The sequence below is a fragment of the Patagioenas fasciata genome, chromosome 1 (genome assembly GCF_037038585.1).
Source record: "Patagioenas fasciata isolate bPatFas1 chromosome 1, bPatFas1.hap1, whole genome shotgun sequence".
Classification (NCBI taxonomy): domain Eukaryota; kingdom Metazoa; phylum Chordata; class Aves; order Columbiformes; family Columbidae; genus Patagioenas; species Patagioenas fasciata.
Window position 1 is genome coordinate 128,790,694 of NC_092520.1, and position 23,270 is coordinate 128,813,963.

Here is a 23,270-nt window from a genome sequence, read left to right on the forward strand (position 1 = left end):
TTCAGTGATCTTCCACTGGTTTTGTTCACACCTCTCTTGTGCTGCAGAGCCCATAATGAACACAGTGTGCCAAATACAACTTCATCTGTGCTATATAGAAGGAAATTATCACTCCACCCATAGACTTATGCTGTTCTTTGTGCCACCCAGTGTGCCATTAGCATTAGCTGCTACAAGGGTGCATCATGGGCTTATGTGCCAGGATCTTTTCTGCTGAGCTGCTCCTTAGCCCATTGTCTCCCAGCCTCTGCTGGTGCATAGTATTATTCTGCCTTAGAGGCCACTCTGACCATGAGGTTACAGTGTGGCTGTGGGGTGGGCTCATCTGCTGGGAACAGGCCTTAGTGGGCATGGGCACTTCAATAGACACTTTAAATGAGGTGATTTTTCTCTTATCTTCCTTCCCCTGTCCCATTGTGGCAAAGGCACAGATCAGAGAAGGAAGAGGAAAGAGTCTTGAAAGAGCAGTTTAGCTTTGCAGCAGAAGATGGAGAGAGTGCAGAGAGTAGAATAGATAAGGAGCTAATGAAGAAATTATTTGACAGAAACCTGGCAAAGTTCAGAAAAACAAATGCACCTGACATAACGTGGCTTAACATGGGGCTAAGGAAGAACAGAGCCAGAGGTCTACAGTGAATCATCAAGAAGCAATGGTCTCAGGCTGTCACAAAGGAAATTTCAGTTGGACCAAAGGGTGCTTCACAATGGGAACAGGCCCTTAGGTTAGGAAATCTTCAGCCTTGGAAATGTTCATAAGATGCCTGGATAAGGTCCCAAGGCTCACAGAAAGTGAGAAAAATTGAAATGAAGAGTAATCACTGCAGCAAGGAAGTGCATGAAGAAGGGGAGATCTTAGTCTTGACCACCAGAAGTCCCCTGAAGGCAGTGTAAGGTGCCAAGTGGCAAATCAAGATGGTTAGTAAGAGTTCAACCCCCATCCTCGGATAGCTGACTTCATCAGGTTAGAATTAACAAATTGGTTACTGTGTTTGTTCACCCTAGCTGGTCACTGTTTGCCAAACATTTTGCCAAGTCCAAAGAATGACTGAATATCAATTTCTCATTTCTGTGTTTAATTGGGTGCTTATAGTGTTTAGGCCAGTTTCCTAAGTAAATGAGCCCTATGTGAGCATGCTGACCCTCTGTCCCTCCCCTGATCGTATTTGATAAGGAATGGGCATCTTGAACTTCTTTGTCTGTAGAACTTTCATGAAAATGGAAAGCCAAATTGGAGAGAGAACATAAAAAAAGCAATTGGAGATTTAGCATCACCGCTGAAGGAATCCACTCCATAATCAAGCTTCCTCCCACTTTTGATACAATCAGATTGTCTCACAGATTTAACAAGTCTGGGGTTATAAGCTCTTAAAGACTATATCCTGCTTGACTATGCTGTGTCTGACCACTACAGATGTGACCATCCAGCCAATTCCTCTTCCGCCAAACAGTCCACCCATCAAAACCATACCTCTCCAATTTAGAGAGAAGAATGTTGTGAGGGACCATGCCAAAGGCTTTACAGAAGTCCAGATAGATGACATCTGTAGCTGTTCCTTTGTCCACTGATGTATTTACTCCATCATAGAAGGCCACTAGGTTGGTCAGGTGGGACTTGCCCTTGGTGAAGCCATGCTGGCTGTCTCAAATCACCTCCCTATCCTCCATGTGCCTTAGTACAGCTTCCAGGAGGATCTGTTCCATCATCTTCCCGGGCACAGAGGTGATGCTGACAGGTTGTTAGTTCCGGGGGTCCTCCTTTCTACCCTTTTTAAAAATGGGTGCAATGTTTCTGTTTTTCCAGCCACCAGGGACTTCGCCTGACTGCCATGACTTCTCAAATATCATGGAGAGTGGCTTGGCAACTACATCAGCCAATTCCCTCAGGACTCTGGGATGCATCTCATCAGGTCCCATAGATTTATGTATGTTCAGGTCCCGCAACTGGTCACAAACCTGATCTTCTCTTACAGTGGGAGGGACTTTGTTCCCCAGTACCCTTCTTGCAGTTCATCTGCTCGGGAAGTGTGGAAGAGAGCTTGCCAATGAAGAATGAGGCAAAGAAGTTGTTGAGTACCTCAGCCTTCTCCTTGTTCATTGTTGCCAGTTTGCCAGTCTTGCTTGTCAGGGGGGACACACTTTCTTTGACCTTCCTTTTCTGGTTGATGTGCAGAAGCCCTTCTTGTTATTCTTTGTGTCTCTTGCCAAGTTCAGCTCCAGCTGTGCCTTGGCCTTCCTGACCCTGTCTCTGCACAAGCAGGCAGTGTCCCTATACTCTTCCTGGGATACCTGTCCCTGCTTCCACCGCCTGTGCATTTCCTTCTTGCCCTTTAGTTTGACCAGCAGGTCTCAACTCAGCCACCTCTTGCCTTCCTTACCCAATTTCTTACACCTGAGGATCAAGAGATCTCTTGTTTTCTATGGAAAGTGTCCTTAAAGATCTGTCAGCTCTGTTCTGCTCCCTTGTCCCTGAGAGCAGTTTCCTGGGGGGTCTTGCTGACCAGCTCCTCAAAGAGCTGGAAGTTGGCTTTCCTAAAATCCAGCGTCCTGACTTCAGTCTTTGCCCATTCCACATCTCTCAGGACTGTGATCTCCATGTGCACATGATCGCTGCAGCCCAGGCTGCCTCCAGTCTCGACATCACCAATTAGCTCACTTGCGTTAGTGACCATCAGGTCTGGTATCGCATCTCCCCTGGTAGGGCTGTCTGTTACCTGTCTTAGGAAGTTATCCTCAGTGCACTCCAGGAGTCTCTTGCATTGCCTACAGCTCTCTGTTTGACTTTTGCAGCAGATGTTGGGTGGTTGAAATCCCCCAGCAAGACAAGAGCCTGTGAGTGCAATGACTCCTGTAGCTGGAGTAAGCAGGCTTTGTCAGTAGGATCCCCTTGATTGGGTGACCTGTAGTAGATACCAAAAACAAGGTTCCCTTTGTTGCCTTGGTTTTTGATTCTTACCCATAAGCTTTCAACCTGCTCATGGCTATTCCTCAGGGACACCTCTTCACACTTTATCCATCTCTTGATGTAGAGAGCAACCCCTCCACCCTTCCTTCCTTGCCTGTTCCTTCTGAACAGCCTGTAGCCATCGATAGTCACACTCTAGTCATGGGATCCGTTCCACCACGTTTCAGTAATGGCCACTAGGTCATTGTTATAATTCTATTAAAAGTCCATGAAAAAGTTAAGAAATGATGAGAACATTCATGTAAGAAAGGTCCACTGAGGACATATAAAAAAGAAGATACACATACAACTGGCTCAGTAAGTCTCTGTGCTTTAGATAGCCAAAAATTGGGGAATATAACAGGGAAATATCAGTATATGCTTGCCTCTTTCCTTAGGCCTCTACATCTGGCTTCCCCTTCCCTCATCCTTCCCTTTCTCTTCTCATTTACTTTAAGTTTAGATCATGCCTGAAGGATTACTTGGATTCTGTGGGCAATGGCCTTGCTTTGAGGGTCAGGCTGTAACCTGGCACCAACCACACCACTGTTGCTGTGGCCACTGGTACTATATTGGGCTTGCCATGAGGGCTTGCAGTGCTGGGCTTAGTTTTCCACATGCACTAGTACATCTGCCCAAGGAAACCTCTGTCTCCTGGCACAAAAGCTCCTTCTGCTTTTGAAAAGTCAAGGTGCTCCATCTGGTTTTGGAGGCCACATTCATAGCAGCAAAAATGTCTTTGGAATACAGTCTCTCTCAAGTGGTATCCTTTCATAGACCTTCAGCAGTCCATCCACAACTCTGACCTGAGTTTGCAGAAAAAGGGAGAGTTAGAGGCTGTATGCTGGGCTGGACAAAATTCTGGTCTATGTCCCTTATGCTCTGGAATAGCTCAGGAAAAAGATTCATGACACTCCTTTTGTGTGAAGAGTAATTTATTTGAAATGTCCAATATTTGTAAAATAATTTTCTAAAATATTGTACTATTTAAATACGCCTGTGATCAATTAGCTACGTGTATAGTGAGTCAGAGTGCATATGAACTTTTAGATTTATTTCATTCTGTAATTTACTGTTGTCAGAGAAGGATTTCAGAAGCAGCATCTGCTCGTGAGATTGCCTAACAACTTCCATTGTGAGATTCTGTTTTCAGTTGCTTGAACTATTACTATATTTGACCTGTTTAGATTAAATACTAGATAGCCACTTCAGGTTAGAACGTAGTAGCTGTTTTTGAGACTCAGGTCATGATGAGTACCATTATTTTTCTTCTTTTTTTTTTTCTTTGTGTGTTTTTTTTTTTTTTCTTTGTTTTTAAATAATCAGGGCAGTGCTATGCTTGGGAGGAAGGGATGTGCCAAAGAATATTTACTGTCCCGAAGATATACCGTGATTTCATGTCATTACATTGGTATTAGTGTGAAACTTGAAGTTCACATGAGCCTCAGTGTGGCAATATGGGAATGTAGCTGCTGAAGCTTCTGCAAATTGATTTTTATTGATTGTGTTCAAGTGGTTTATGCAGCTTTCCCACAGACCACAGGTGCACAAAGCCCCAAATAGTTCTTCAAGAGCTCTTGCAGGACTTTCCTTCAAGGACCATTTCTTCTACACTGATTAACTGAAACAGGAACCTTGTTCCCTGCCTTGCTGGTGTCTCTTCTCCCAGGCAGGCACAGGAGGAGCCTGTCCTGATTTAAATGGCCACAGGAGAGGGGCTTGCTACTAGGGGCAAAGTAACTATCTGGAGGGCAGGTGAGACTGCAGTTTAGGGTTGAACACTGATGGGGAAGAGGAAGATACTGGAAAAACAAGAGTCAAGGGAAGAGAACAAAGCATGCAGGGAGAGAAATAACCACTAGCAAGAGAGGGAGTACAAAGGGAGGGTGACTGCTTGGAATAAGAGGCAGGGGAACACATGAAAGTAAGTTTTCATTCAAAGGATGAATAGGAAACCTTGAGCCAGCAGGGAAAAAAGTCATGAATGAGTGAATAACAACCCAGAGAGAGCTGGAGAAACTGAGACTTGGCGGATGTTTAAGATGGGGAGGGGATGGTATGCTTGAAAAAAATTCACGTTTTCCGTGGGGAAATTATTGCACAAATAAATGTGATGTCCGAACCTGTTTTTCAGACATTGCCGGCTCCGTTCCTCGGCCCCCCTCCACGAAATTAGGGAGATGCAGCTCATGTCCCGTGGTTTCAGGTGGGGTGAGCTCGGACACAACACGGCCGAAACTCGAGGCGCTGGCTGGTGTCGCCCGAGGGGTCAGGAAGCGCAGCTACCCCGCTACACCCATTTTGTTGCTGGTGGGCGGGGCGGGTCAGCCCTCCAAGGCTGCGCCCCTCCCGCCCACGCCGGCTGCCCGGGCCCGCCAGTCTCTGCTGCCACCTCTCGGTGCCGCCGGGACTGGCGGGACCGGCTGCAGCGGGCGGGCCTCGGCGGCGGGTTGGGGGGAGCAGGCAGCAAATCCTTGCCCGTAGCTGCGGTGCTGATGGAGCCGCAGAGCCGTGGTCGTCACTCGTGGTGTGGCAGGAGCGGCTGGTGCGTCTGAGGAAGCAAGAGCTTCTCGTCACTTCTCCTGGCCCGTGCCACCCATCTCCTGGAAGCTACTGGTCCTGCTCCAGGAATGTCACATTTCCTCTTGCAGCAGCGGCTCTGCTACTGCAGTTTACAACCTCGTGGATTAAAGTAAGCCAGAGTATTTAGAAACATTTTACTCTAATAGACAAAATTTTAAACTGTTCCTCTTCAGCCACTGGCTCACTGCTGGTGAGGCCATGTGTGCAGCGAGGATGGACATCCCTAGGAAGGTCATGGCAGAATCCATGCCAGTTGTCCCATGGTGGGATATCTCCAGCTGTGAGTCAGAGCCCCTCACCTACAGGGTAAAGGTCTTAGGTGTAAACAAGACTATAGGGCTTCTGTTTTGTAGGCAAGGTAGTGCATCAGCTGTGTAGGCATCATCTGTGCTTAGCAGTCACAGCCACTTGAAGCTACATCCAGGGATGTAGGGGAAGTGAGTCGAGAAGGCAGCAGGCATCTGTGTGGTACAGTGCATGGAGCAGAATGATCTCAAGTCACAGGTTTTAACTGGGAGGCTGTGAGAGCTTTGCATTCAGACTCAGTGCTGGAGGAAGTAAAAGACGTGAAGAGAGACTGGTAAAAATCCCCCTGATACGGGGAGCAGAGGTGGAAATCAGTGGGTTATACCAAGCAGTTCTGAGCCAGAGCACAGGCAAGTTTTCCTGCAGCTTACCCAAAGCTCTGAATTTAACCACTGGCAACAAAACCAGCCTGAGTCACAAGAACAAGGCAGGGAAGTGCGGCATGCAAGAAACCCACTGAATCCTCTTATTGGCAGAATAGGAAACAGGCAAATAACTGCTAATGCCTTGGTAGATCAAGGATATTCTAATTGCTGCTTACATATCCTTGATTCCCTGCTGATGGATTTCACCTAGTTAATGTTACCACAGAATGGTTGGTGTTGGACCTCTGGCGATCATCTAGTCCAACCCACCTGCTAAAGCAGGTTCAAAGTAAAGAAGTTTCTCCTTATGTTTAGATGGAACCTCCTATGCTTCAGTCTCTGCCTGTTGCTCCTCATTCTGTTATTGGGCACCACTGAAAAGAGTCTGGCCTCATCCTCTTGACACCCACACTTGAGATATTTATAAGCATAAATATGATACATTCTCAGCCTTCTCCAGGCTGAGCGGACCCAGCTCTCTCAGCCTTTCCTTGTAAGAAAGATGCTCCAGACCCCTGATCATCTTCGTAGCCTGCCACTGGACTGTCTCCAGTAATTCCTTGTCCTTCTTAAACTAGGGAGCCCAGAACTGGATGCAGAACTCCAGATGCAGCCTCACCAGGACAAGTGGCGGGATAGGATAACCTCCCTCGACCTTCTGGTCATGCTCTTCTTAATGCACCCTAGGACACCATTGGGCTTCTTGGCCCTTGTGGGCACATTGCTGGCTCATGATCAACCTGTTGAACACCAGGACTCCCAGGTCCTTCTCTGCAAAGTTGCTTTCCAGCAGGTCTGCCCCTAACCCGTACTGTTGCATTCCTTCCCAGGTGCAGAACACTACACTCGCCCTTGCTGAATTTCATCAGGTTCTTCTCTGCTCAGTCCTTCAGCCCTCTTCAGATCTCACTGAATGGCAGCACAGCCTTCTGGTGTATCAGCCCTTTCTCCCAGTTTAGTATCATCAGCAGTCTTGTTGAGGGTGCACTCAGTCTCTACATTCAGGTCATTGATGAACAGGCTGAACAGGACTGTACCCAGTACTGACCCCTGGGGAACCCCACTAGCCACAAGCCTCCAACTGGACTCTGCACCGTTGATCACAACCCTCTGTGCTCTGCCATCCAGCCAGTTCTCAATCCATCTCACCAAGCATTCATCCAAACTGCATTTCCTGAGCTTGCCTACGAAGATGTTGTGGGAGACAGTGTCAAAGCCATGCTGAAGACAAGGTGGACAGCATCTACTGCTCTCCCCTTGTCTACCCAGTCAGTCATATCATCATAGAAAGTTATCAGGTTGGTCAGGTTATATTTTCTCTTTTGATATTTGCTACCTTTGTTTTATGCACTGACTCAGTATTTCCAGATGAGAAAACATGGCTTTTCTTAAGAGTTCAGGAAAAACGTTTTTTCTCCCAACTTCCTGGAGGAAGAAAAGCCAGTCAAGCCTATTCTAGATGGTAATTTTATGAAAACAGGAGCACTATTGTTCTTCATATCATCTGGCAGAAAGGTTACAGCCATGCAGCTTTGAGTCATCTTCAGAAAATTTTTGTCTTATGCAAATCAGGAAAAATAGTATGTGGTCATGTAATTTAGGAATTTAGGAGAATGTGTGTGCCTCTGAGCAGAATTATATTGCATTGGCAAACTTAATGTTATCATTTATTAACCTTAGTGTCATGATTTTGCCTCTTTTAAATTATTATTTTAACATAATTTCTGACACAGTTTCAGTGAATTGTAAAATATACTACCTAGCTGTTTCATCTTATGAATCATAAAAACCATACAGATCTAGGCAAATGCAATCAAATGCTGCATTCAGTGTGAATACTTACATCAATATCACTGATCTTCTGCATAAATAGTTAGCATTATGTAGGTATGTGCCCAGGTAAAATGCAGCTACCTTTTTATTTAACTAACTTCAGAAATATTTTTCTTAATTGACAGGTATATGTCTTCTAAAGAATTATTAATACACACACACGCAAATTAATTTACCACTGCTACAGACAAGTTGAGTCAGGTTTATATGAAAATATACAATTCCCTTGCAATGAAATGACATGCATAATATATCAGCCCACATTCATTTTACTTCTGCCATGCACATTTTAAATTATGATTGTGACTTGAGGAGTTACTGACAGGATCTTTACTGTGCCCAGTTTGGAGGAGAAAACATCTCCCCATGATTTGCTGTGTATCTTTCATCACTGTTTTCCTGGTTCTCAAAATTCCAGTTAGAAACATCAACCTGTGCTTCCAAGAGACATCAGAAGTGAGATGACATGCTGTTTTCTTTCTCTCTCCATTTTCAATTTGACAAAGAAAACAGACTAGGCGTGTTCTTAAGTGAAGCCTTTATCCTGGCTACAATGAAGTCAGTTATGACTCATCTGTAGGTGTTTCTCTTCCTTGAGTCTTTGCTAACACACTTTGCCTATGGCCTGTTGAAACTTGCACAATGTTTTTCCTTGCTAAAACAAACCCTGGAGTGTGCTGTGCTGATTATGAAGGGTAGAGGTTTTAATGGAGTTTTACATTTTCATTTATAGTCCAGTCCCAGTGTAGCTGGTCTGTAAGGAGGGCAGGTTTTCTAGAGTATTAGTGACAGGTATTTTAGTTCGTATGGTGGCATTTTGGTCTTGGCTTGGATTAATGGTCTTACCTGGAATAAGTCTTAAAATTCCCTTCCATAAGGGTCTTAGATCTAATTTGCTCCAGGCTGAAGTCTGACAAACAGTTGCTCTTACATTAAGTTCATTTGGTAAATAAAGACGTAGTTAAGACTCCTTAGTCAAGTTCTGACTTAGAGGAGTGTTCGCGTAACAAAAAACAGCAGAACAATGCACTCTTACTCCTGCTGGTGGCCTCAGAGAGGCACAACATTGAATAGACCATTCTCTCTATATATAGTTTGTTTGGTTGGTTTGTTTTCCCCTTAAAAAAGGGTCTCTGAAGCATCAGATGAGGAGCAGTGGCAGCAGCACTGTGGCCACCAGGCTGCAGTAACAGAGTGGACCACACAAAATGGTCTCTGGACAGGATGTTTGAACAGTGTTTTCCATGCAGAAGCATTTTACCAGTTCCAACATGGACTCCCTTTTCTTACACCCTTTGGATTCTCTCTTCCTAACTGTTAAAAGGGAGGGGGAAGAGCAGGAGAGGAAAGGCAGCCAAAAACTCTGTTATCCTCCCTTTTCCCAAAAGTCATCTGATTTCCCAAAAATGCCTAATACAGACCAGATCTGCATGCTCCCCCGCACAGCCTGAGGCAACAGGATTGTGCAGTTTCTGGAAATTCCCTTTCCAGGCAAAAGCCAGCAGGCCCAGCATCGCACTCCAGTGAGGAGGTTGGGAAGCTGCATCCCACAGGTAGGGGGTGCTGCGATATTGCAAATTAGAGGTCTCATTAGGGGTGCACTTGGAGGAGTGTGTTAACAGGAAGAAAAAACAGAAAGAGAAAAGTGAAGGGAAGAGAGAAAACCAGACATGAACTGGGAAGAGAAGGTAAATATTGCAAGCCTTAGAAATGGGAAAGGAAAATCTTCCTGAGCATTACTGTCTGACAGCTAGAAGAGTCAGGACAAACTGCTCCCCAATCCCAAGGTCTTAGCATGATTTTTGAGGTGCTAGGAAGAATGGATTGGGTACCCTGGGGAGGTGGATGTGCTTTCTGTTTTAATTTGCTGTGCACCAGCATGGTGTTTGGAGACACCATGTGAATACCAAGATAGAGATAATCTCTCAGTTTTGTCAGTACAGAGCTCAGCACCCCTTCTTGATGCTTGGTGTTGCTGTATGCAGAAAGGAACAAAGATATAAATGTGCTTTTCAGGAAAAACATTTATGGGCTCTCCAGAAGCTGGGAGTTTAGGATCTTTGACCTGCTTTGCAGACACACAGGTAACATTAATCAATCACATTGATTTTTGTTGCAGATAATAACTCTAAAGTCCAATTCCTGCAAGTTCTCAGAAAGGAAGATCTGCTTTTTCCACATGTGGTGAGTTATTGAATCTCCAAGGGGAACTCAGGTTTGTTAATAATTTAATTTTATAAATTATGTGTTTTTCCTGTAGTACTGTACTGATTCTTAAATCTGAATGCATCTGTAGCGTCCAGAACAAGGCAGTTAAGTAGGGAATAGCACTTAAGACACTTGTGATCAACTCCTGTAGCATTACCAGCTCTTATAGAGCTGGAGAGGAGCAGGGAGCATGACTGATGTTGTGCTCTTTCTGTATGAAAGGCTACAGGAGAAAGACAAGCCCCACACAGCCACAGTGTTGGTCATTAAAACTTCAAAGCCAGGAGCTATGCTGCATGCTCTGTGCAGCCAAAGACTAGCTTTTTCACTAGGGACTGTGTGCGTATGTGGACAGAGAAGACTACTGCAATGTCATCTTCTTTCCTCTTTTCTCAGGTACCTTATCTTCTTCTGTCTCCCTGTCTGGACTGATTCAGCCTCCATGTATGGTGAGATCTTGTCACCCAATTATCCTCAGGTGTATCCCAATGATGTGCAGAAATCCTGGGAAATCCAAGTCCCTTCAGGATATGGCATTCGCCTTTATTTCACCCATATGGATCTTGAACCATCGCAGAACTGCGAATATGACTTTGTGAAGGTACTGTCCCCCATTCTCAAGTGAGAAAAAGACAAGAAGGTGGGTTAGAGCACAGAACAGCAAAGCTGTGTACAAAGAGATACTCATAGACACAGTCTTCCTGTTCTGAGCTCCAAGAAGCCCAAATGGCTGAGTGTGTTTGCATGAGCAGTCACTGAATTGAGCTTGCATCATAATCACATGGGCATTGTCTGCCAATTAACTATCCCGTCTATGCCTGCCTCCCCGTGTTTCTTTCATATTCATAGGAAAAGCCTTCCTAGCCATCACTGACACCTCCTTATTGTCAGGCATATTCTTAGCCAGTGAACCATAAGTATAAAGGCACCATTTTCTTAGGGCATTGCTTTTCTTTCCATGAAATTATTCAGCATTAATCCATGAGTGGACATAGGTGATTTAATGGAATCAGGAAGTGATTGGAAATAATGAAGGTTAAAAACCATCAAGAGATCTGTGCCCACTATTCATAGTGGGCACTCAGATAAAGTGCTGTGGTCCATTGCACCACAGTTTTCTATGATCTACACACCACAGATTTCTTAAAACTTAGAGACCCACTAGCTCTGCTCCATGTTGTCCCACAAGGCACAAAAGTTCAAGTATTTCCACACAAACAGAAATAAAACCATCCTATCCTGCAATACCTATGTGTGAAAAGGGGCAGTAAGATTGGGTGTAGCACCAGAAAGAGACCTTGCAGAAGGACCAAAATGGGACATTAGGATGGATGTGCTCTGTTGGGAGCTATAAGAACATGTGTCCTTTTGCAATAAACCAATGAACCTGCTGGACTGTTTTGCAGACTGTCAGTGATTTGCTTTGCCACTTTGAACCATGGTGTTGATTTTTTATACAAGTGGGCCAGAGGATGTTAACTTCCTGGATTGATTTGTATCCGAGAATTTAAGACAGGGACATGGCAACTCTGTCTGTACATACAGACTGGGGAACAAGCTACTGGAGAGCAGCTCCGTGGAGAGGGATCTGGGGGTTCTGGTTGACAGCGAGTTGAACATGAGCCAACAGTGTGGTCTGGCAGTCAAGAGGGCCAACCATGTCCTGGGGTGCATCAAGCATAGCATTGGCAGCCAGGTGAGGGAGGTGATTGTCCCACTCTGCTCTGCACTGGTGCAGCCTCACCTGGAGCAGTGTGTGCAGTTCTGGGTGCCACAGGATAAAAAGGATATAAAGCTATTGGAGAGTGTCCAGAAGAGGGCTACAAAGTTGGTGAAGGCTTTGGAGAGGAAGCCGTATGAGGAATGGCTGAAGTCACTTGATTTGTTCAGCCTAGAGAAGAGGAGACTGAGGGGAGACCTCATGGTGGCTACAGCTTCTTCACAAAGGGAGGAGGAGGGGCAGGCACCGATCTCTTCTCTCTGGTGGCCAATGACAGAACCAGAGGGAATGGCAGGAAGATGTGCCAGGAGAGGTTTAAGTTGGACATTAGGAAAAGGTTCTTCACCCAGAGGGTGGTGGAGCACTGGAACAGGCTCCTCAGGGAGATGTCACAGCCCCAAGCCTGACAGTGTTCAAGAAGAGACTGGACAACACCCTCAGACACATGGTGTGAATTTTGGGGTTGTCTTATGCAGAGACAGGAGTTGGACTTGATGATCCTTGTGAGTCACTTCTAACTCAGGACATTCTATGATAGGCATTTCACACCTGGGAAGTCAGTAGCAGGGAACACTCCTCAAGTGTTTTATAAACATAACGAAATTGGTTGTCTAGGGGCTCCATTCAGCTGTGCCTTGGCTGGCTGTCTTCCACCCTCAACCAGCTTGATGGATGACACAGCAGCCTTGGTCCCTCCTGCCAGCTATGTGACATAGCTGTGCTCTGGTAGATCTATCTGAATGTTGTGAGAAACGCATGCAATTAGGAGCCTTTGGTTAGCTACCTGTAAGCTGAAAGACTCAAGTGTTGGTAATTACACGTATTCGAGTAATGAGAGAACACCTCTTTGCATTCTTCTGCAGATTATTTCTGGTGGCCATGTTGAAGGCGTGCTTTGCGGGCGGAAGAAACCTCATGCCCCTGGCTCCTTGATTGTGGAGGAATTTCATGTCCCTTATAACACCCTCACTATGAGTTTCCAATCAGACTTTTCCAATGAGGAGCGTTTCACTGGTTTTGCAGCCTACTATGTTGCAGTGGGTAAGGTTGAAACATCCTCCTCTAGATCTGTGTAGTGTCCAGGCTGTGGGGGGTGGGGGGGTGGCGGTGGGGGGGGGGGAGGAAAGCTGACAGAGGGTTTTCCTTACAAGAACGCTTTGTTTAAAAGAGATGGCACCAGATGAGACTGCTTTCTAATCTGGCCAGTATAAATGCTGTATTAGAGATACCTTTTCCTTGTTGTCCACCAGTGTTTCACTTTCTCAACTTCCTCCTGCCCTTAGGGCCCTCTCACAGTCTTGGCTGATTCATCTTTTCATACTTGCAGACTTGGATGAATGCACAGATTTTGTGGAGGAACCTTGCAGTCATTACTGTAATAACTATATTGGAGGTTACTTCTGTACCTGTCCACCAAATTATTTCCTCTATGAGGATAAGAGAACATGTGGAGGTAAGAGATCTACATGACCTATTGTCAACAGCAAGAGTTAATTTAGACCAAGTGAGATATTGTGCATGGAAGACTATCAACCTTCTCAACCAGTTGTGACAGATCTACTTGGGGGAAAAAAAACCATCCCAGTGCAAATCTGAACTGACAGTAGACTGTGATTTGTGGAATTTGAACTAACATATTCTTAACATTCTTTTTTGTGTAAGAGAATTAAGAAACTGCTAAATGACGTTCTTTAAAGACTGTAATGAAGACCCTTCTTAGTGTACTGCTGTCGGTGAACCTTTTAATCTCTGACAAAACACGGCCATTCAATAAAGACACAAAAATGGCCAAGGGGCTGCCTGGCTTGAATAAAAAAAAAATGAAAATTCACAAATGGTGCATGATAAAAGGAGTTTAATATGAGGACCCGAGCATAAGAGAAAGGGGCCTAAACTGCAGGTGGAAGGTAAAAAGAAATGCCACTAGAAGTCTAAGTCCCTGGCTAATTAAATAGAGGCTGGTCCTGGTTTCAGGTTCTTGGAAAGATGCAATGTTGTGACATGGTTAATGCAGGTGACTGAGGAAACTAGAGATGTAGTGGTAGAGGGAAAGCTTGTCAGCTTCATACACGGACCATTTCCTTTCTGAATCCTATCTGTATTCCTTCCTTAATCCTAGTGAACTGCAGTGGAAATATCTTCACTGAGCCATCAGGGGAGATTGCCAGCCCAAACTATCCCAACCAGTATCCAGAGAACTCACGTTGTGAGTACCGAGTGGTTCTGAGTCCAGGCTACTTTGTGGCATTGTCCGTACGCAGCGGAGACTTCGATGTGGAACCAGCTGACTCAAAAGGGAATTGCCACGACAGCTTAACAGTAGGTCTGGTGCTTAGGGAGAGAGACAGGATGCTCTGGATCTCCCCTCAATCTCCTCATATTCATATCCCTGTGACTGCTTAACTTTGTTTTCAACTATATTGTCTTTTGAAGTTCTTGGGAATACATTTGAATATCTATCTATTGAATATATATTGGACTATTTCTATGAATACATTTGGTATTTCTCATTTCTTTTTGTTTTTTATTTTCCCAGCTTGTCTCTGGAAAGCAGCATTTTGGTCCCTATTGTGGCAGCAAATTCCCAGGTCCTTCAGAAGTCAAAACTAGGAACAACATTCTTGACATAATCTTCCAGACAGACCATAAAGTACAACACAAAGGCTGGAAAATACGCTACTATGGTGACCGTGAGTAAACACTCGGGAAAGCATTCTGTCTGCTGCTGAGTTAGGGAGAGAGCTTGTCCCAGGTCAGATTCATTGTACAACAGCATGTTAACATGTTCAGAGCTGCTGGTATTGAGTATACAGAGGATGCATGTTTACTATGGAAAATAATAACTGGGGAAAAAGAATTTGAGAGCTGGAAGGAGAGTAAATCTTGAACCAGTTAATCACTGTTTTCTACTTGTCTCTTCAAAGCTGTAACCTGTCCCTCAAGTGTCATCCTCAACTCTGTTCTTGACCCAAAAAAGGACAGGTATATCTTCAAGGACAATGTGAAGGTAACATGTGTTGAAGGCTACGAAATTGTAAGGGTAAGTTACATTGAAAAATTTATATTCTCTCTGGCCCTCTCAGCAGCTTCTCAGCAGCTTCCCATCAGGTGTTCTGAGCACCTTTGAGAACTCAAAGTTTTCACCACAGCTGTAGAAAATTAAAACTTCTTACAGCCACTGCAGCATTTTGAGGACTCTCCACTGAAGTGCCTGAGTCAGTTATGTTTCACAACCAGTGACTTACATGGATCATGTGTTCTTTTCCCTAGCAACGAGACAGCATCACGACTTTTCACTCCAGCTGTCAGAACAATGGTGAATGGAGCAACTCCCATTTCAGCTGTGTTCGTAAGTGACCCATCTCTCTTTTGTGGGAAGCAGACTGGAATGGAACCTTTAGGCTCCAGACCCACTATATCTCCAGATTAGGAGAACGCTGAAGGACTAGGATGTGAGCATGCTGAAGGGACAGAGGAAGTGAGCACTGACGACTGTACAGGGACAAGGAGCTGAGTGGTTCCCCATCATACAGAATAATCATATTGTTGGGTGAGGATGCCCCTTTAATTATATTTGATTGGTTTTATTTCTTCTCTGCAGCTGTGAACTGTGGTGATCCCATTCTTATTGAAAATGCCCAAGCTGTATATGTCTCCAGACTTCATGAGCCTCTGTACAAAGCTGCTTTCCGGTATCAGTGTGATGCACCTTACTATACCCTAAAAACTAAAGGGGATGGTAAGCACTGCCTCTACTACACAAACATATTTCTTTGATCAAAAGCCTAAGAAATGATACTGGCATTGTCATGGTGCTGGGATTATATGCCATGAGGTCAAGACTGTGAAAATGTTCTAATTGGTGTGGGGTTGCAGCAGTAGTTTTGTGTTGCCTTTGTGTTTATTACATTCTCATAATGTTTATACTTGGGCTGTTGACCTTAAATGCCAAGTCTTCTCCCCATTTGCCTGGTGTGTGAACTGTGGAGATTTTTGTCACATCAAGCACAGATTTCTGGTGGAGAAGTAAAGGACTCAATCTATCCGATGAGGTCCTTCCAAAATGGGGGCAGAAGCACCCTGGTGGGGTGGTGTACTTCTAGGGAGAGCTCAGAAATGTTTACCAAGCTGCACTTGCTTTGGAAAGCAAGGAGAAGGTTAATCTATCATCTTATACAATAATACTATTTACACTCTCTTCATCTTGATTGTATACTTATGGCACTATTTTTTCTTGTATTTTCCAAGGGGTGTATCGGTGCTCAGCCAGTGGAGAATGGGTCAATGAAGAGATGGGAACAAAGCTACCAAAATGTGTCCCAGGTACTACCAAAAACTGTGTATATGTATACATGGCATATGAAGACCACTTCTTCTTTTATCTCTCTGTTTTTAAACTGTTAAGCCTGAATGTACAGTTGATCCTTTCTATGTTGTTTGAATCATGTTCGACAGAGCATTTCTGAAAGCTGTGGGCCCCAAAGAAAGGTCAGATGAGGCAGCAGAAAGAAAGTGGAAACAAAAGTGGGCAACATAATAAGACATCTGGTGTAACAGGACCTCTTCAAGTATCAGTGTGTGTTTCTGCACCAGTTTCCCCACCTTCAAGCATGCACATTTTCAAGCTGTTCAGTGCTTTATATCTCTGTCTGTGTTGCAGGTAGCAAAAAGACTGTCAGGTCAAAAGAGATGTCCAACAATACTGGACTTTTCTGTCTTTGGTCCCTCCCAAGCTAAACTGAGAGCTGTAGCTTCTCTTCAAACCTCTCCCGGGGTTAGTGCCCAGCTAACTAGAGATGCAGCACTATAGGGAAAGGTCTTTCACTACTCTTACTGAAAGTCATAGCCTAAACCCTTAAGGTTTAATGTCTCCTTCAGTATTCAGCTACACTTACTGTGTCTGAAAGCTCAAGCAAGATCCTTGTCAATGACCTTTTCATCCTGTCTTCGTGTACTTGGGAGATGCTGAGGAGCAAAGTGCATGGATACTACTCCTGCTCCTGACTGCTGGTAGTTATGGTTTGCTCTTAACTTCCAGCTGATAGAGAGAATTTTAAATCCTATGTATTTTACACACTGTTCAGCTCACCCTCTTAGAGGAGGCAGCAGGCCTAGGACCTGTTCACTACTTCAAAGCTCCAAATTCTCATTGACAAAGTACAAGATCCAACTGATGATTCAACTCTCTTAACAGCTAGCTCAGCCAGTGACTTGGACTCACAGTATCACAGTATGTTTGGGACTGGAAGGGACCTCAAAAGATCATCTAGTCCAATCCCCCTGCTGAGGCAGGAACACCTAGGTGAGGTCGCACAGGAACATGTCCAGGCGGGTTTTGAATGTCTCCAGAGTAGGAGACTCCACAACCTCCCTGGGCAGCCTGTTCCAGTGCTCTGTCACCCTCACTGAGAAGAAGTTTCTTCTCAAATTTAAGTGGAACTTCTTGTGTTCCAGCTTGATCCCATTACCCCTTGTCCTATCATTGTTTGCCACTGAGAAGAGCCTGGCTCCATCCTCATGGCACTCACCCTTTATATATTTATAAACATTAATAAGGTCACCCCTCAGTCTCCTCCAAACTAAAGAGACCCAGCTCCCTCAGCCTTTCTTCATAAGGGAGGTGCTCCACTCCCTTAATCATCTTTGTTGCCCTACGCTGGATCCTCTCCAGCAGTTCCCTGTCCTTCTTGAACTGAGGGGCCCAAAACTGGACACAATATTCCAGATGGGGCCTCACCAGGGTGGAGTAGAGGGGAAGGAGGACCTCTCTCGATCTACTGACCACCCCACTTGTAATACACCCGAGGATGCCATTGGCCTTCCTGGCCACAAGGGCACAGTGCTGGCTCATGGTCATCCTGCTGTCCACCAGGACCCCCAGGTCCGTTTCCCCTACACTGCTCTCTAATATGTAATTTCCCAACCTATACTGGAACCTGGGGTTGTTCCTGCCCAGATGCAGGACTCTACACTTTCCCTTGTTAAATTTCACTATACAAGTGCACAGTGCAAAAGGCAAATTGTAAGATAAAGCTCAGGGAATTTACTACCCAAGAGATGGTTACGAAGAATATAAAGCCCGACTCTTCTTCTTCGGGACACAGCAATAAAAGACAATGTCAGGCAATGGGCACAAGTTGCAACAAAGGAAATTCTGACCATGTTTAAGGAAAAATGCTCTCCCAGAGCACAGGGAGTGTTGTCCAGAGGGGCTGGCTAATCACCACCCTTGAGGATGATCAGAAGTCACCTGTCAAAGCCCCTGAGCAACCTGGCTCTGCAGTTAGGAGAGCAGGGAGAAGGGCAGTTAGGGAGGAACAGGTTGAACTAGAGACATTGCGAGGTACTTTCCAGGCTAAATCTTTCTGTGATAATGTGAAATTCTTTAACAAACTCTGCTTCATTTTAATGGGAAGCTACCTACTGTCTATAGTTTCTTAATCTCTGACTGTATGACTTAGAGTTCAATGGAAACAAGGCAATGTAATAAGAAATCAATTTCCTAGCTATGTCAGAATGACCATCCTTATTTACAGCTTTAGTGCTCACATTCTGCAAAACATTACAGAACATTTTACTGAAAGAGCACGGAGCATCTCTGCACCCATAAGACCCACAGATGAGATCTCCATTAACTCAGTGCTTAAGATTTTACATACTAAAAGAATGGAGAGGAAAAATGGTAAAACATCGGTGACAAACCTAAACACTTAACCTGAGACTATCTAGAGCTGACAAAAAAAAAAAAAGAGCAGTGTCATATTTCTAAGAACTTAAGCAAATATTTTTTCAAAGACAATCCCTTCAGCTACAGGACGTAATTCAGCAAAGGAAAAAATTGTGAGCTTTGACATACCCAACACTGGCAGGGTGACATCTGCTTTCCAGAACAAGAATTTGAGAATTAGTATTTTCAGCCTAAATTGAAAGTTGATAGTTTTTCTTGAATGTTCTTGAATTTCTCTGTAAATACTAGTTTCAAACTCTTTGACATACGATAAACATTGGTTACCAGGAGTAAAAACTGTTTTAGAGGACACAGGAAGAAGGGACACAGAAAGAACCTCCTATTTGTAACTGCTAATTCTCCCATCTGATTCCTTTTTTTTTCTTTTGTTTCCAGTCTGTGGGGTGCCTAGTAATCCCATCAAAGAGAAAGCAAAGATTTTTGGAGGCACCCTTGCAGAAAAGGGCAACTTTCCCTGGCAGGTGTATTTTGATTATCCAAGAGGAGCTGGTGTACTGATCTCTGAAAGATGGGTCATGACTGCAGCTCATGTGTTGGAGGGATATGACAAACCCAACATGTATGCTGGAGTAATCAATGTTGGTAGACAATCTCTGGACCGTGAAGCCAAGCAGCTTATCCCAGAGATTTCATTCATCCATCCTGGATGGAGGCAGCAGCCCATAGAAACCAGGACAGATTTTGATAATGATATTGCACTATTGAAGCTGAGGGATCCTGTGAAGATGGGCCCAAACATCTCGACCCTCTGTCTTCCTGGTAAATCACCTGAGTATGAGCTGCAAGAAGGGACTTTGGGCTACATTGCTGGGTGGGGCCAGAGAGAGAGAGGAAGACTGCCTGTTTATCTTTGGAAGGCCCAGATTCCCGTGGTGAACATGGATAAGTGCCGATCTGTGAAACCAGAGGGCTCTGCTGATTCTAGTGCTTACCGATTCACTGACAATATGATCTGTGCTGGTGGTGGCAAGGACAGCTGTAAGGGGGATAGTGGTGGAGCCTATGCTATCCAAGATCCTCTTGATGACAGACGGTACTATGTGGCTGGGCTGATCTCCTGGGGACCAAGATGTGGCACCTTTGGTCTTTACACCAAGGTAATGCATTATTTGGACTGGATTACAGAGACCATGAGCAAGCATGAGGATGCAGAAGAATGGCAGGATTAGCTCTTTCTCCTTTCAACACAGTCACCCTTTCTAAATGTGATGGTTACATGTTTAGGCTGGCTAGGATCCTATTTACTCTGCATATGTAATGGGCCTACTCATTGTGTCTGTGCTCAGTGGAGAGTCAGAAATGTGTATCTGTCTCTCCCACTGTCATTGTTTTCTGAGAAGGGAAATTCTCTTTCTTCCACTCATAGTAGCATCAGAGGAAGATACTGTTCTGGACAAAGAGGCTCCTTCTGCTTCCTCTCATTTTTTTCTACCCCATTTTTTCCCACTTGGAGGAGACTTAGCCATGCCCCCCACCTGACAGGAAGATTTCAATGAAGACAAGAAAGAATAATTGTTGGTTCCCAGGGCAGGTTCAGAGCCTGCTTTCTGATCTATGTTATATATTTTCTGTATTGTTCAGAGTATCTAACAGCATTAAAGAATGTCCAAAGTGCTTTTTGTGCAATGTGCTATTGTGTGTGTATTGCCTTTCTTCTTCTCAGTCTAAACCTAGTTCTTCTTTTGTCATCTCTTGTGTGAGCCAACGCAGGCAGGTTACAGGAACAACCACAAGCCACGGATACAACACAAAGAGCACATTTATTTTTGTTACCTTGCTGACTGGGGGATCTTCAAAAAAGCATTTAAGCTTCTGGGCAGACATCACATAAGTGGAGATGCAGGTGCTGCAGAATTCAACCATTGGTTAAGAACAACGAGCCTGCTTGTTTTGGCCTCTATATAGGGATTCACGCCTAAAGGAATTTCAAGGATGTCTGATAAGGTGCCCTTAAGACTTTTTTTGACAGGCCTGTTATCTAAACACAGAGGTTCTGCTTGTGATTTATATGTTTTTCTACACCCCAGCTGCAGTTACTTGAGCGTATTTACAATTCTTCTCCACAACAAACTTCTGTTATTCCCACACACCTCTCTACCTAAGAGTCTTTTTGAAGTTCTTCTGAGATGATCCCGTCTCATTGACCAACCATTACCAGCAATGATACTTTGGACTTCTGAATAAAGCTGAGCAGAAGAGACATTTTCAAAATCCTTTCATTCATCTGTCCTTATGGCTTTATGTTTTCAAACTTTATTGTGTTAATCAAGAAATAAAGCTTGCTTGATTTAGGGAAGGTAGAGTTGTGGGAGAAGATTACCTGGCATATGTTAGGCTTGTCTTCTGCTCTAGAAAATCCTGTATCCCTCACATGTATCCTTCCACTAACATGGCCAGGGAACTGATGCAGATAGCATGTGATGAAAGATGAAGGAAGCTGGGTTTGGTCAGCTTGAAACGGAGGAAGCTAAGAGGGGAAGATAACTGCTATATCGAGTTACCTAAATGAGGGCTAGAGAGTACACAGAGCTAGACCCTTTAGAAAGGTGAACGGTGACAGAGCAAGAGACAATAGACACAAATCGTAACATGGGAATTTCCAGTTGGGCTTTTTTCCCAGGGTGTCGGTCAGCACTGGAACAAGTGCCGTAAAAGACTGGGGAATCTCTGTCCCTGGACATCTTTATAACTTGACCAGGCCAGGCCATGAAGCTTGGTAGTTAGTCCTGCTGTCACTCTTCCAGGCTAAGTTTTTCTGAGAGTCTGGGAAATGGGTATGTCCAGCTCTTGAGAGATTTCATATAGATTCCTGCACTCAGCTCAAGCACTTTCAATTTTTTGTAACAAGCAAAAGGTTGCTTTGTTGTTGGGCTGGTAAACAAGGATCTGGTACTACATTCCTGAGCAACTGTGAGCCACAGGATGTTGAATGCTTTTCACTTTTATATCTGTATGTGCCAACTTTAGTATGACGTTTTGTAGCCATTCCTTCTTGTTGCTAAGTGGACTCATCTCAGCTTTCACCTCTTGGAGCACAAAAAAGTAGTGTCCATCCCTGGTAACTAGTCCAGGCTGCAATCTTAGCCTACATTCGTCTTGTGCAAAGAGGTGACTATATACTGGCAAAGAAACAATAATGACAAAGTGGTGTCATTGTAGCAATATTTTATAACTTCACAGTGTGTATTAGAATTCCATAAAGAATACAGATGTGCTCAAACATTTGGGGTAGTCATGAGCAAAAGGTACTGGAAATCTTACAGACCGCTATGGCGGCCTATCAGAAAGCTGCTTCTTTGGTATGTGGTGGATACTTCAGCAACAGTGATGGCTCAACAAAATACAATTTGGGGAAAATGAATCTATCTTAAGTTCTGAAAAAGTGACCTTCGAACTAAGGTAACACATTTTCCTTAGCTTCTATGACCACAAAGCCACTCAGGCAAGCAGTGTCACATGATTACTTACTAGCTTACTGATTTATTCCAATCTTTTGGGAAAAGGACAAGAAGACAAATGCTGGAATCAATTAAGGACAGCAGAGAGGAGAACAGAAACAGAAATGTGGCTGAATGGAGACAGGAAAGATATCTATTTAGCTGGGACGACCATCTCTATGAGGGTCACAGATTCCTATAGGGTTTGGGGGCAAATCATCTATTCTCCATGCCTCAGCTTCCCAAGGTTTCCTAGTGTCCTGCAAAGCAGGAGATTCTTTATGATGGCTTCTCAATAATTTTTCTCAATTTTTACAAGGACTGAAGAGTTGGGTATTTTGTTGTTCTTATCACCTGTACTCACTGAGCATTCTAGAAATTCCCTGTTCTTCACCTGGAATACCACCCCCCTCAGTTGCATATGCCTCATTCTCTCTCCTCCCTCCCAGACCAGTGTTTATCCATTGCTTCTGTACAACTGGACATCATGGTTTTCCATGCTCTCATTGCCTCTTATACTCCCCTCTTGCACATAAATATGGGAAAAATCAACACAATTCTGAACCCTGGAGATCATGGATGAATTTATATCAGAAGTGCAATTTCATGTGGTATATAATCTCAGAAGTATATAAGAGATACTGATACCTGAAAAGATCTGGAGATGGATCATACAGAAAACAGTGCAAGAAGGCAACTATGACCTTACCCCCAGAGTTCCCCTATCAAGCTGTTGTAAACTTCAGTTCTCTCAGTGACTCACAAGAAAAAGGTAGGTTGTTCTGCAGTAAGAAAACTAGTCAAGAGACAACTCCAGAGAGTGGACAAGTGCACAACACAAGAGAGGTCATCTCTCTGAGTCAGTATCATTTTAGAGCTGCTGTCCTACAGTTGGAGCTTTACTTCACGTAGCATAAAAAAGCCTGTCTTCAAATTCTGGTCAGTAAAGGTGTCTGGGCTCTTTTCTCCATGAGATTAGCTGCCATCTTTCCTGTCTTTTGAATGTGGCATCACACAGACAGCTTATTTTTGCCTTCCTTGGAGCCACCTGGAGTCTCAGACTCCTAATCTAATGGCAATTTTGTTACAGGTGAGCAACTGCCACCACCATTGCAGAACTGGAGACACT

At 44.3% G+C, this 23,270-nt stretch overlaps 1 protein-coding gene across 4 annotated transcripts; it reads left to right on the forward strand.

Annotated features, from left to right (window-relative positions):
• Positions 1-5,400: 5,400 nt before the first annotated feature.
• C1S (complement C1s) lies at positions 5,401-20,334 on the forward strand. Of its 4 annotated transcripts, none has more exons than XM_065843384.2 (12): positions 5,401-5,633; positions 10,148-10,212; positions 10,633-10,837; positions 12,820-12,997; positions 13,284-13,409; positions 14,076-14,275; positions 14,493-14,646; positions 14,881-14,996; positions 15,227-15,305; positions 15,558-15,695; positions 16,205-16,279; positions 19,080-20,334. In XM_065843384.2, the coding sequence occupies exons 2-12, from the start codon at positions 10,208-10,210 to the stop codon at positions 19,871-19,873; spliced, it is 2,070 nt and encodes a 689-aa protein (XP_065699456.1). In that variant the 5' UTR covers positions 5,401-5,633; positions 10,148-10,207; the 3' UTR covers positions 19,874-20,334. The 4 variants fall into 4 exon arrangements, with proteins under 4 accessions (XP_065699456.1, XP_071670810.1, XP_065699448.1 ...); XM_071814709.1 differs by lacking the exon at positions 5,401-5,633 and adding an exon at positions 9,526-9,581; XM_065843376.2 differs by lacking the exon at positions 5,401-5,633 and adding an exon at positions 9,612-9,716.
• Positions 20,335-23,270: the final 2,936 nt, after the last annotated feature.